Source organism: Triticum urartu, chromosome 7A (assembly GCF_056163025.1).
Source record: "Triticum urartu cultivar PI428250 chromosome 7A, HENAU_Tu73, whole genome shotgun sequence".
Taxonomy (NCBI): Eukaryota; Viridiplantae; Streptophyta; class Magnoliopsida; order Poales; family Poaceae; genus Triticum; species Triticum urartu.
The window spans coordinates 615,187,817-615,201,014 of NC_141879.1; the positions used below are offsets into that span (position 1 = coordinate 615,187,817).

A 13,198-nucleotide genomic window follows, 5' to 3' on the forward strand; every position below is an offset into this window, starting at 1 on the left:
TGCATAAAATTGTTCTTGATGTGTATGAAAAATATACAATGTGTATGTAAAAAGTATATCTATGTTCATAATTTTTTTAATATAAAAAACCATAAAAAGGAAAATCGGTAAGAAACACAAAAAACCAAAAACCAAAAGGAAACCTTTGAAAAACAGACATAAAATTGAATAAAATAGAAAAAAAATAGAAGGAACACAGAAAACTAAAAAAACCAGTGTAAGGTTCTATATTCGGTCAAAACTGGTCTATGGAACCTTTTTAAATAAAACCTTTTTAACGGACCAGTCCAATAGCTGCCGTAGCTCTCCCGAGTCCCCCCAATGGGTGAGTGAGAAATAGCCCGGGGAGGAGCATTTAGATCTCTTCGGCCCTGTGCTGTTTATATGGCCCAATATGACAACAATCTGACCCGGCCCAATAACAGTTGCAATCCTCGCCAGTCACCACTACATAAGCCCACCCCGAGCTAGGGTTCGGGTCTCTCGCATCCCCACCACCAAGCTCCAGACGCCTCCTCCTCCCCCCCCGCCGCCGCACGCTCCAGAGACCGCAGGCATGGGCGTCTTCACCTTCGTGTGCCGCGACTCCGGCGCCGAGTGGTCGGCCAAGCAGCACAAGGGCGAGCTCGAGGCCTCCGCCGCCACCCCCTACGACCTGCAGCGTCAGCTCGTCTCCGCCGCCTGCGCCGAGGACAAGTCCGGCGGCGTCCAGTCCTCCTTCACCATGGTCTCCCCCAAGTCCGCCATCTTCCAGGTCCGGACGCCATCCCGCGCTCACTAAAATTCTGTGGTGTACTCCTGATCTGAGACTATGCTGCGCCTTCGTATATATATTCTTATTTAGTTCCGATCCACGAGCTCTGATGATTCGTTAATAATGACCCCAAGCTTTTGTTACAGATTCTGCGGTATGCATTTAGTAGCGTGTTAGTGATTTACTTAGATCCGACGGTCTGTTCTAATTTAGATCTTTGGCCTTTCTGGATGAGGATCTGTTTTAATTTATGATGCTGCAGAACGTTGGCCCAGAAGCTGTGTTATAGTTCTTGGAGTTGGCAGCTTATCAGTCAGTCGAGGCAACAATTATTTAGTAGTTGTTTGTGTCGTTCTCATTCAATGGGTTATGGCTTAATTAGCGTGTAGAGCAGATCTTTGTAACAGTTTAATTATCACTAGGTTGCAGAAAATGTTGTTTGCATATGATATAATATCTCTTTGTTTTGTATAATTATATCATTTGCTTCTCTCTTTTCTGTTTCTATAGTTAGCTATTGCTAGAGATTGCAAGATTGTCAATTATCTTACATTTGTTGCTGAACAAAGTGACCATTACAAATAGCTTAATTAGTATGATAATTATGCATGTTGTGTCAACCAAATAAGTTTTTATACAGCTGACAGCTGGTCTTGCTTTAACTTGTTTTCTTAATTGTCGCAAAAGAAAGACTTCTATTGATAAATAGAGTTGAAATGCTCATATATGAAACTTAATGCAGGTGGTCATTGGTGGTGCCTCTGCTGGTCCGATCGGTGGTGGTGGTGCTGCTGGTGGTGCCGCAGCATCAGGTGGAGCTGCCGCTGAGGCCCCCAAGGCTGAGGAGAAGAAGGAAGAAGAGAAGGAGGAGAGCGAGGACGACCTTGGCTTCTCCCTCTTTGATTAGATCTTCTTTACCCTGTTGCTCGCCAGAAATGACATGGTCCTATTGCCGCAGTAATTTTGATGCCATGCCCACAGTGGTTGTGAACCTGCCTAGTTTGATTGTTAAGAGATGTATGTGCTACTTTCTGTTCATGTGAGGATTTGGTTATGTTATTCTGCAGCATTGAATATCCTACTATGGCTTTAGTCTTGCCGGTTTATAGTTTTTGCTCAGTCCTGAAATTCTCAGGGTATCATTGCGTAGATTTTGTTTACATCTTAAATCTAGTGTACGTTTTATTCTCACCACTGGGATGAGCTTGGTGTCCATATTCCTGTGCTGCAAAGTCAGAGATTTGGATGTCTGGTATGGAAGATTTGATGTTTGGAATACTTCGTGCTCCAGGAACAACTGAAGGCCTGGCCGTTGTCCCAATTGTGCTGTGCCTGAAGGAATCCAGCTTACAGACTTGAATTTAGCTAAGAAACGGTTGACTCTTTAGAAACAAGTACAACATTTCGTTTCAAAAAAAAAAACAAGTACAACATATTACTCTTTAGAAACAAGTACAACAAATATATGTATCACTCTGATCCATATTACCCGTCGCACTACTAATAAGGATCGAAGGGAGTATTTATTGCTTGTCTTAGCCTCGCGATCTTATTACTTTTTGCTTGACATCTTGAGGCATCATCAACACTACTAATAAGGATCGAAGGGAGTATTTATTGCTTGTCTCGCCTCACGATCTTATTACCTTTTGCATGACATCTTGAGGCATCATCAACAGTGTTTCTTGCAAGAGACAGAATACTCGTTAACATCTCAAAATTGGAATATTTTCGGATGTTACAAACAGCTCGCCTCACGATCTTATTACTTTTTGCCTGACATGCTGAACATCATCAACAATGTTTCTTGCAGAGACAGAATCGATAATCATCAAGTTCATACTCACTCGTTTTACACTCCCCTTCGGTGAAACCCTCGTTGTGGCAGTGCTCGACACATGGTTCGCTCGTGCATTCAGAAACAGTGTATGTTTTGCTATACTCCTTGCAAATTTTGCCTTCAGATCCTGCAATAGAATATGGACAACATTTGGGCAACAACCTCAGAACATAGAACACCAGTAATCTATTATACTCTTTAGATAATTATTTCGGGCAAGGCTTACCAGGAAGCAACAGAGCCGCCATGAGCAACACCAAGCACAAGCCAGGCATCTTCACCTTGTGAACCTCCATGCATCCAAGAATGAACGCCCAAGAAAAGAATGAAGGAATCCAAAGCTTGGTTGTTTCATCGCCCCCTTCTTATAGATATGGATGTTATCTTTTTGTGGATGATGCAATCGTACATATCTAGATGATGCAGTGATGTGTTGTACATTGAAAAAAAAGGCACTTCGAGACATGATAGAGAACAGTAGAGGTTGTTGGAAAGTGTGTGCTTTGTTGCTACGAGACATGATATGATGTTTGCACAAAAGTGTTGTTCTGCACACGAGCACTTTATCTAATTAAAAAATCCAAAAAATCCAACAGCGTGATGTAGGAGACGACAGTACCACCCCACTCCCCCACCACCTGCCACCAAATCCAGTCATTTACTCCATCACTGGCAGAAGGTAACGAAAAGAAACTTTTCTGATCCACGGATTGGGAAGAGGGCCGACGTCCAGATCCACGGCTCGACTAGCTGTCGTCGGCCATCGCATCTCCTCCGTCTTGGTCTTGGCCCACAACTCAGTTGTATTTCCTCGTTTCCTTCTGTTTCTGGCGCTCATGCCTCTGGCTAGCTCATAATTGCATCACATCGGCAGAGGCAACTCAACCGCCTAGATAAAGAGCGCATTTGTGCTTGCAGAAACACCGCGTCCATGTTTGCACTACTACTAAAAATTGTGTCTTGTTGCTTAGAGAAACCTTACAAAACCAAACATAAAATGTTGTATTTATCTGGATGATGCAAGTGTATATAACCAGACAATGCAATGATATGTTTTATATTGAAAAAGACACTCTGAGACGTGAAAGCCGCCCTAGGTTGTTATGTGTGTTATTGGTGAAAGGCACCCTAGGTTGTTGATACATATGTTTTATGTATGTTATTGTTTACATGTTTGACTAATACAAATAGGATATAATAACATTTTGTTTTATGTGTGTTATTGTTTACATGTTTGACTAATACAAATAGGTTATAATAACAGTTTGTTTTGTATAGTCATATCATTTGCTTCTTAGTTTTCTGTTTCTACAATGCCACTATTGCTAGGGATTGCAAATTTGTTTATTCGCTAGGGTGATGTCTGTAAGGGTATATTTATCCCTTAGTTGTTTTGGTGATTGATGACAATGCTTTTGCGGACTAATCGTGTGCTTTGAGTTTGACGGTTTGGTGCCCCTCGAAGATTATTGAAGACGACGTTTCTCTACGTTTCTTTTCGGTGGTTTTGAGTCGTAGGAAAGCCGTACTATTAAGAGGGGGTCCGCTTCAAAAAGATTTGGGTGGAATCATCACGTACACATCTTCTCCTTTGCACCGCCTTCCTTTGGCAGTTTGGAGAATCCTCCGTCTTTTCTCGTCTATGCAAATTGTCGTGTTGGCTGAGCTTGGACATGCGGTAGTACTGCTCCTAGGAGCGGTAGTACCGCAGGCCCTTGCGGTAGTACCGGGCCCTGGCACGGTAGTACCGCAAGCGCCCATGGTAGTACCGCTCCTTTGGAGCTGTAGTACTGTGGCCCAAGGCCAGGCGCTGCTGCGGCTGCAGTAGTAGGAGCGGATGTAATTTTTTACATCCGCGCCCTACGCGGTAGTACCGTGCGTTCTGGTCTGGCTCAGCAGCCTGCGCGGCAGTAGGAGCAGATGTAATTTTTTACATCCGCACCCCGCGGGGTAGTACCGCCCCTGGTTCACGGTACTACCGTGTCAGATTTTTGCATTGACTCCAACTCAGGGAAAGTTGCCACGGATGTATTTTTATATGTCCATACCTTCTCGAAGTCTAGAACATCCCTGCCTTGCGGTAGTACCGCAAGGGGGAGCGGTAGTATCGCGCCAGCAGTCCTATCGCCCTCTGCTTCAGTGCACTTGGGCTGTCCTGGTTTTTACTGCTCGGGCGGTAGTACCGCGGGGCCCTGCGGTAGTACCGCGGCCCTGGCGCGGTAGTACCGTGCTACGCAAGCTGGGTTGGTGGATAACGGTTGGATTTGTTCTTCCACTATATAAGGGGTGTCTTCTTCTTCGAGTTGACTATCTCTTCCGTCCCCAAGCTCCATTGTTGCTCCAAGCTTCATTTTCGCCCGATCTCTCTCCCTAGCCAATCAAACTTGTTGATTTTCTAGGGATTGCTTGAGAATGCCCCGATCTACACTTACACCAAGAGAAATTTGATTCCCCCACTAATCCCTTGCGGATCTTGTTACTCTTGGGTGTTTGAGCACCCTAGACGGTTGAGGTCACCGCGGAGCCATATTCCATTGTGGTGAAGCTTCGTGGTGTCGTTGGGAGCCTCCAATTAAGTTGTGGAGATTGCCCCAACCTTGTTTGTAAAGGTTCGGTCGCCGCCTCCAAGGGCACCAATAGTGGAATCACGGCATCTCGCATTGTGTGAGGGCGTGAGGAGAATACGGTGGCCCTAGTGGCTTCTTGGGGAGCATTGTGCCTCCACACCGCTCCAACGGAGACGTACTTCCCCTCAAAAGGAAGGAACTTCGGTAACACATCCTCGTCTTCTCTGGCTCCACTCTTGGTTATCTCGTGCCTTTACTTGTGCAAGCTTATTTGTGTTATATCCCTTGCTTGCTTGTTGTTATTGTTGTTGTTGCATCATATAGGTTGCTCACCCAGTTGCATATCTAGACAACATACTTTGATGCAAAGTTTAAATTGGTAAAGAAAAGCTAAAGATTGTTAGTTGCCTATTCACCCCCCTCTAGTCAACTATATCGATCTTTTCAATTGATATCAGAGCCTCGTCTCTTTATTAAGGACTTTGCCGTCCGAAGAGTATGGTTGACACCATAGACGGTGCGGAGGAACACTCCGGTGTGAATCCAATCTCGTCTACGGCCGATGGGGGAACCACGGTCTCTCGTGAGGAATTCAATGTGGCTTTGGACACACTGAAAACCTCCATGACGACCGAGGTTGAAAGCATGTTTAATAAATTCTTAGAAGGGCTTAAACTATCTACCACACCGTTGAAAGTGGGTGATCCCACTAACAAGGTGACGGATGCTAACTCCGACAAGGGGGAAGCTACTAGTGAAAAGGCTCCTTCTTCTAGTGGTAAAGTTGGCAACGACATATTTTCCCATGTGGAACCTCCACTTACTTATTGTGGATCGATTCCTTCCACTCATTTGAATCATGCCGGTCCTCCCCCTAAGATTGTGGAAAATGAGGAATTTGATTCTTGGGTTTATCGCTTTAAGCATCATTTGAACCATGTTAATACTAACCTTTTTGGAGAATCATCGAAGAAGGTTTTTATCCGCATGACCGAAGCAACTTCACCCCTAGAGAAGCCGCAGATAATCAATTCAATGAGAATGCTCTCTTCATCATCCAAGATGCTATTCCACCCGAAGATCTTGCTCATATCCGACCCTTCACCATGGCCAAGGATGCATGGCACCATGTTTCCCTCTACAGGGGAAGCGCAAGCATTCAACGCTCCAACTATGAAGTGGTGCAAGATGAAGCCGATGAGTTTGCAATGAAAGAAGATGAAGAACCTCGTGAGCTTTATCGGAGATTAACCAAACTCGCGGTCTCACTCCGAGATCATGGGAGCAAGGATACGGATGAAAATTGGATCAAGCGCAAATTTCTCAAGGCTATGATGCCTTATCACAAGGCAATGTCCTCCATCATTCGTCAAAGGCCGGACTTCCACACCTTGTCCTCAAGTGAAGTGTTGGATGAGTTTGTGCCTATGAGCATCTTGGACAAGACCACCGACAATGCGGTGTTACGTTCTCAAAGAGCAAAGAAGCCCAACCTTGCATTGAAGGCCAAGGTTAGTGTGGAAGAAGAGGACGAAGAGGAAGAAGAGGAGAGCAACCCCGAAGATACAAAGTATGCCTATCATGAACACATGGCTCTTGCTTCAAGGCAATTTTGGAGCAAGAAGAACACAAGGCCCAACTTCAACAAAAACCACTCAAGTGGCGCGAAGGTCAAGCAATGAGTGCGGACGTGCTATAATTGTGGCAATGTGAGCCACTTTGTTGCGGAATGTCCTTATGAGAAGAGGGAAGACAATGGTGGCAAGCTCATCCGAAAGGACAAGGCCAAGTCTTTCCCAAACAAGAGGAACTTCACCAAGAAGACTCCTCCCAACGGGTTGGTGGCACAACAAGAGTACAATGATGATGATGATGATGATGAATACGGTGAGCCGGTTGCCATGGCCTCCATTGCCATTGCGACAACTCCACGGGTGTCTCTCTTCGACTCACCCAATGAGAACATCACCGCCAAGTGCCTCATGGCTAAAGCCACCAACAAGGTAATCCCCAACATCAAAACTACCATCATTAATAATCCTTCTTTGACGGATTGCATTGATGAACATGAGGGGTCTAACATGGAGGAAAATGAGTTTGAGTCTTTTATGAGTAAGCTTAAGGGTAAATCCAAGAAGCACTTCGTTGCTCTCTTGGAACAACTTGGTGAAGCCAATGACGTGATCGAGGCTCACGAGGACACCATCTCTAAGATGGAGGGGCATAGTCATGACTATGCCGATGAGATATCGGATCTCTCTAATGCTCTTGAGGAAGAGCGTGGTCATCGCTTGGCTCTTGAGGAGTCACACAACGATGACCATGCTAAATTAAAGAAAGATCTTGATCATGCTCTTGTTGTTTCTCGTGTGCTAAACCCCGAGAAGGCCAAGCTTGGAGTTGATCTTGTTAGACTCAAAGAGGGGTTTGACTTACTTGACAAGGCTCACAAGGTCTTGAAGGCTGCTCATGCTAGCCTCGAAGAGTCTCATGATCAACTCCAAGTAAAGCTAACCAAGTAAAAAACCACATTTCCTCATATGGTCTTAATTGATAATGCAAATGCTACTAACCCGTATTGTGAGCATGTGCATCTTGTTGAGGAGAATGCTAAGTTGAAGGAGCAACTTGAGAAAGGCCTTGTGTCGTGCATACAAGGCGAGAAGAACCTCAACGACCTTTTGAGCAATCAAAAGGAAGTTGTGGCCAAGGGATTGGGTTTGCACCCAAGTCCAAGAACAATAAGAAGAATGACAAGACCAAACGACCTCCTCCTCTCATGCAAACTTTTGTCAAAGAGGGAGAGGGTGCCTCTAAGAAGAAGAAGAACAATGTGAAGGGTAGTGATGCCAAGAAGGGCAATGCTACTCCTCCCAACAAAGCCGACGAATTTAACCCTTCTTAGGTATTATGCCATGCTAGTGATGGACATGTCTATGCCAAATTTGTTGGTTCTTCTTATGAGTACATTGAATGGTCTATTTGGGTTCCTAAGACCCTTGTTACTAACATCAAAGGACCCATTACAAAATGGGTACCTAAAACCAAGCATTGATCTCTTGTAGGTGTTTGCTTCCGGTGGGGGATCATGGTTGCTCGATAGTGGAGCTACTAATCATATGACCGGAAGCAAGGACTTGGTGGTGGAAGTGCAAAAGATTCCATCCATGCCCACCAACGTCGAGTGGGGTGACGCCTCGTCCTCTAAGGTATTGGGACTCGACAAGGTTGTCATTTCTCACGATCTCACGATCGAGAAGGTCATGCTTGTTGAGTCCCTTGCATACAATTTACTTTTCGTTCATCAACTTGCGCTCATGGGCTTTGCCACTTTCTTTGATGTTGATACTATGGCCCTCTTGTGGAGAAAGACTCTTAAAGTAGCCTTTTTTGGGCATGTCGAAAACGGTCTCTATGTGATTAACTTTTCAGAGCGACTCACTAAGACCGCGACATGCCTAATGGCTAAAGTTGACGTGGGATGGCTTTGGCATCGCCGTTTAGCCCATGTCAATATGAGATCTTTGCAAAGTATTCTCAAGGGGGGCCATGTCCGTGGACTAACAAATGTTAGTTTTGCTAAAGATCATGCTTGCAGTGCTTGTATCGAAGGAAAGCTACATGAAAAGGCTCACCTTCCCACGACTATCATTTACTCGAAGAGGCCTTTGGAGCTCCTTCACATGGATCTCTTTGGGCCTCCATGTTTTGATAGTCTTGGGGGTAGGAAGTATTCCTTGGTGATTATGGATGATTATTCAAGATACACTTGGGTATATTTCTTCAAGAGGAAGAGTGAGACCCAACAAACCGTCATTGACTTTGCAAATGAAGCTCAACGTCAACACAATGCAAAGATCTTGATAATAAGAAGTGAAAACGGCACCGAGTTCAAGAACTACACCTTGGATGAGTTTCTTAGTGATGAGGAGATCAAGCATCAATATTCCACACCTTACACCCCTCAACAAAATGGTGTAGCGGAGAGGAAGAACCGAACGTTGATGGATGCGGTAAGGACCATGATGGCGGAGTTCAAGTCTCCATACAACTTTTGGGCCGAAGCCATCAACATCATGTTGGAAATATGCCCTAGAGGCAATAATAAAATGGTTATTATTGTATTTACTTGTTCATGATAATTGTCTATGGTTCATGCTATAATTGTATCAACTGGAAACCGTAATACATGTGTGAATACATAGACCACAACATGTCCCTACTAAGCCTCTAGTTGACTAGCTTGTTGATCAATAGATGGTTATGGTTTCCTGACCATGGACATTGGATGTCATTGATAACGGGATCACATCATTAGGAGAATGATGTGATGGACAAGACCCAATCCTAAGCATAGCACAAGATCGTGTAGTTCGTCTGCTAGAGCTTTTCTAATGTCAGTATCATTTCCTTAGACCATGAGATTGTGCAACTCTTGGATACCGTAGGAGTGCCTTGGGTGTACCAAACTTCATAACGTAACTGGGTGGCTATAAAGGTGCACTACAAGTATCTCCAAAAGTGTCTGTTGGGTTGGCATGAATCAAGACTGGAATTTGTCACTCCATATGACGGAGAGGTATCTCTGGGCCCACTCGGTAATGCATCATCATAATGAGCTCATTGTGACTAAGTAGTTGGTCACGGGATCATGCATTACGGAACGAGTAAAGTGACTTGCCGGTAACGAGATTGAACGAGGTATTGGGATACCGACGATCGAATCTCGGGCAAGTAACGTACCGATTGACAAAGGGAATTGTATATGGGATTGCTTGAATCCTCGACATCGTGGTTCATCCGATGAGATCATCGTGGAACATGTGGGAGCCAACATGGGTATCCAGATCCCGCTGTTGGTTATTGGCGGAGAGTTGTCTCGGTCATGTCTGCATGGTTCCCGAACCCGTAGGGTCTACACACTTAAGGTTCGATGACGCCAGGGTTATTAGGAAGATTTGTATGTGATTATTGAATGTTGTTCGGAGTCCCGGATGAGATCCCGAACGTCACGAGGAGTTCCGGAATAGTCCGGAGGTGAAGATTTATATATGGGAAGTCATCATACGGTCACCGGAAATATTCAGGGGTATACCAGTATTGTACCGGGACCACCGGAGGGGTTCCGGGGGTCCACCGGGAGGGTCCACCTATCCCGGAGGGCCTTATGGGATGTAGGTGGGAGGGAACCAGCCCCTAGTGGGCTGGGAGCCATTCCCCCTTAGGGCCCATGCGCCTAGGGTTTGGGGGGAACCCTAAAAGGGGGCGCCCCCCTTGCTTGGGGGGCAAGCCCCCTCCCCCTTGGCCGCCGCCCCCCCTCTAGATCTCATCTAGAGGGGCCGGCCCACTTCCCCCTTCTCCCTATAAATAGAGGGGCCAGGGGAGGGCTGCAGCACCACATCCAAGGCGCAGCCCCTCCCCTCCCCAACACCTCTCTTCCTCCGCGTGAGCTTGGCGAAGCCCTGCCGGAGAACTGCCACTCCATCACCACCACGCCGTCATGCTGCTGTTGGAGCCTTCTTCCTCAACCTCTCCCTCCTCCTTGCTAGATCAAGGTGCGGGAGACGTCACCGGGCTGCACATGTGTTAAACGCGGAGGCACCGTTGTTCGGTGCTTAGATCGGATTCAGCCGCGATCTGAATCGCTACGTGTACGACTCCTCCAACAGCGTTCTTGCAACGCTTCCGACTCGCGATCTTCAAGGGTATGAAGATGCACTCCCTCTCTCTCGTTGCTAGCATCTCCTAGATTGATCTTGGTGACACGTAGGAAAATTTTGAATTATTGCTACATTCCCCAATAGTGGCATCATGAGCTAGGTCTATGTGTAGATTCTATGCACGAGTAGAACACAAAGCAGTTGTGGGCGATGATTTGTTCAATTTGCTTACCGTTACTAGTCTTATCTTGATCCGGCGGCATTGTGGGATGAAGCGGCCCGGACCGACCTTAGACGTACTCTTACGTGAGACTGGTTCCACCGACTGACATGCACTTGATGCAGAAGGTGGCTGGCGGGTGTCTGTCTCTCCCACTTTAGTCGGATCGGATTTGATGCAAAAGGTCCTTATGAAGGGTAAATAGCAATTGGCATATCACTGTTGTGGTTTTGTGTAGGTAAGAAACGTTCTTGCTAGAAACCCATATCAGCCATGTAAAACATGCAACAACAATTAGAGGACATCTAACTTGTTTTTTTGCAGGGTTTTCTATGTGATGTGATATGGCCAAAAGGATGTGATGAATGATATATGTGATGTATGAGATTGATCATGTTCTTGTAATAGGAATCACGACTTGCATGTCGATGAGTATGACAATCGACAGGAGCCATAGGAGTTGTCTTAATTTATTTATGACCTGCGTGTCAATGAAAACGCCATGTAATTACTTTACTTTATTGCTAACCGTTAGCCATAGTAGTAGAAGTAATAGTTGGCGAGGCAACTTCATGAAGACACGATGATGGAGATCATGGTGTCATGCCGGTGACGATGGTGTTCATGCCATGCCTCGAAGATGGAGATCAAAGGCGCAAGATGATATTGGCCATATCATGTCACTTTATGATTTGCATGTGATGTTTGTCATGTTTACATCTTATTTGCTTAGAACGACGGTAGCATAAATAAGATGATCCCTCACTAAAATTTCAAGAAAGTGTTCCCCTAACTATGTACCGTTGCGAAGGTTCGTTGTTTCGAAGCACCACGTGATGATCGGGTGTGATAGATTCTAACGTTCGCATACAACGGGTGTAAGCCAGATTTACACATGCGAAACACTTAGGTTGACTTGACGAGCCTAACATGTACAGACATGGCCTCGGAACACAAGTGACCGAAAGGTCGAACATGAGTCGTATAGTAGATATGATCAACATGCAGATGTTCACCGATGATGACTAGTCCGTCTCACGTGATGATCGGACACGGCCTAGTTGACTCGGATCATGTATCACTTAGATGACTAGAGGGATGTCTATCTAAGTGGGAGTTCATTAAATAATCAGATGAACTTAATTATCATGAACATAGTCAAAAGGTCTTTGCAAATTATGTTGTAGCTTACACTTTAGTTCTACTGTTTAAAATATGTTCCTAGAGAAAATTTAGTTGAAAGTTGATAGTAGAAATTATGCGGACTGGGTCCGTAAACTGAGGATTATCCTCATTGCTGCGCAGAAGGCTTATGTCCTTAATGCACCGCTCGGTATGCTGAACCTCGAGCGTCATCTGTAGATGTTGGGAAACATCTGACATACACGTTTTGATGACTACGTGATGGTTCAGTGCATAATGCTAACGGTTTAGAATTGTGGCACCAAAGACGTTTTTGAAACGTCGCAGAACATATGAGATGTTCCAAAGACTGAAATTGGGATTTCTGACTAGTGCCGACGTCAAGAGGTATGAGACCTCTGACAAGTTTCTTAAGCCTGCAAACTAAGGGAGAAAATCTCAATTGTTGAGCATGTGCTCAGATTGTCTGAGTACTACAATCGCTTGAATCGAGTGGGAGTTAATCTTCCAGATGAGATAGTGATGGTTCTCCATAGTCACTACCACCAAGCTATTAGAGCTTCGTGATGAACTATAACATATCAGGGATAGATATGATGATCCTTGAGCTATTCGTGACACCGCGAAAGTAGAAATCAAATAGGAGCATCAATTGTTGATGGTTAGTAAAACCACTAGTTTCAAGAAGGGCAAGGGCAAGAAAGGGATACTTCATGAAACGGCAAATCAGTTGCTGCTCTAGTGAAGAAACCCAAGGTTGAACCCAAACCCGAGACTAAGGGCTTCTGTAATGAGGGGAACGGTCACTGAATCAGAACTACCCTAGATACCCGGTAGATGAGAAGGCTGGCAAGGTCGACAGAAGTATATTGGATATACATTATAATGTGTACTTTACTAGTACTCCTAGTAGCACCAGGGTATTAAAATACCGGTTTAGTTGCTAAGTGTTAGTAACTCGAAATAAAAGGCTACAAAATAAATGGAGACTAGCTGAAGGTGAGATGACGATAT

At 45.1% G+C, this 13,198-nt stretch overlaps 1 protein-coding gene and 1 long non-coding RNA gene across 2 annotated transcripts; one reads left to right on the plus strand and one right to left on the minus strand.

Annotated features, from left to right (window-relative positions):
- Positions 1-466: 466 nt before the first annotated feature.
- On the plus strand, positions 467-1,860 carry LOC125522055 (large ribosomal subunit protein P3). The gene is made up of 2 exons (XM_048687126.2): positions 467-754; positions 1,497-1,860. The coding sequence occupies exons 1-2, from the start codon at positions 557-559 to the stop codon at positions 1,659-1,661; spliced, it is 363 nt and encodes a 120-aa protein (XP_048543083.1). The 5' UTR covers positions 467-556; the 3' UTR covers positions 1,662-1,860.
- A 254-nt stretch (positions 1,861-2,114) lies between these two features.
- On the minus strand, positions 2,115-3,121 carry LOC147960701 (uncharacterized). Its single transcript, XR_015610514.1, has 2 exons — positions 2,821-3,121; positions 2,115-2,721 (listed from the first exon to the last, which is right to left on the minus strand). It is a non-coding gene; the product is annotated as an uncharacterized LOC147960701 (long non-coding RNA).
- Positions 3,122-13,198: the final 10,077 nt, after the last annotated feature.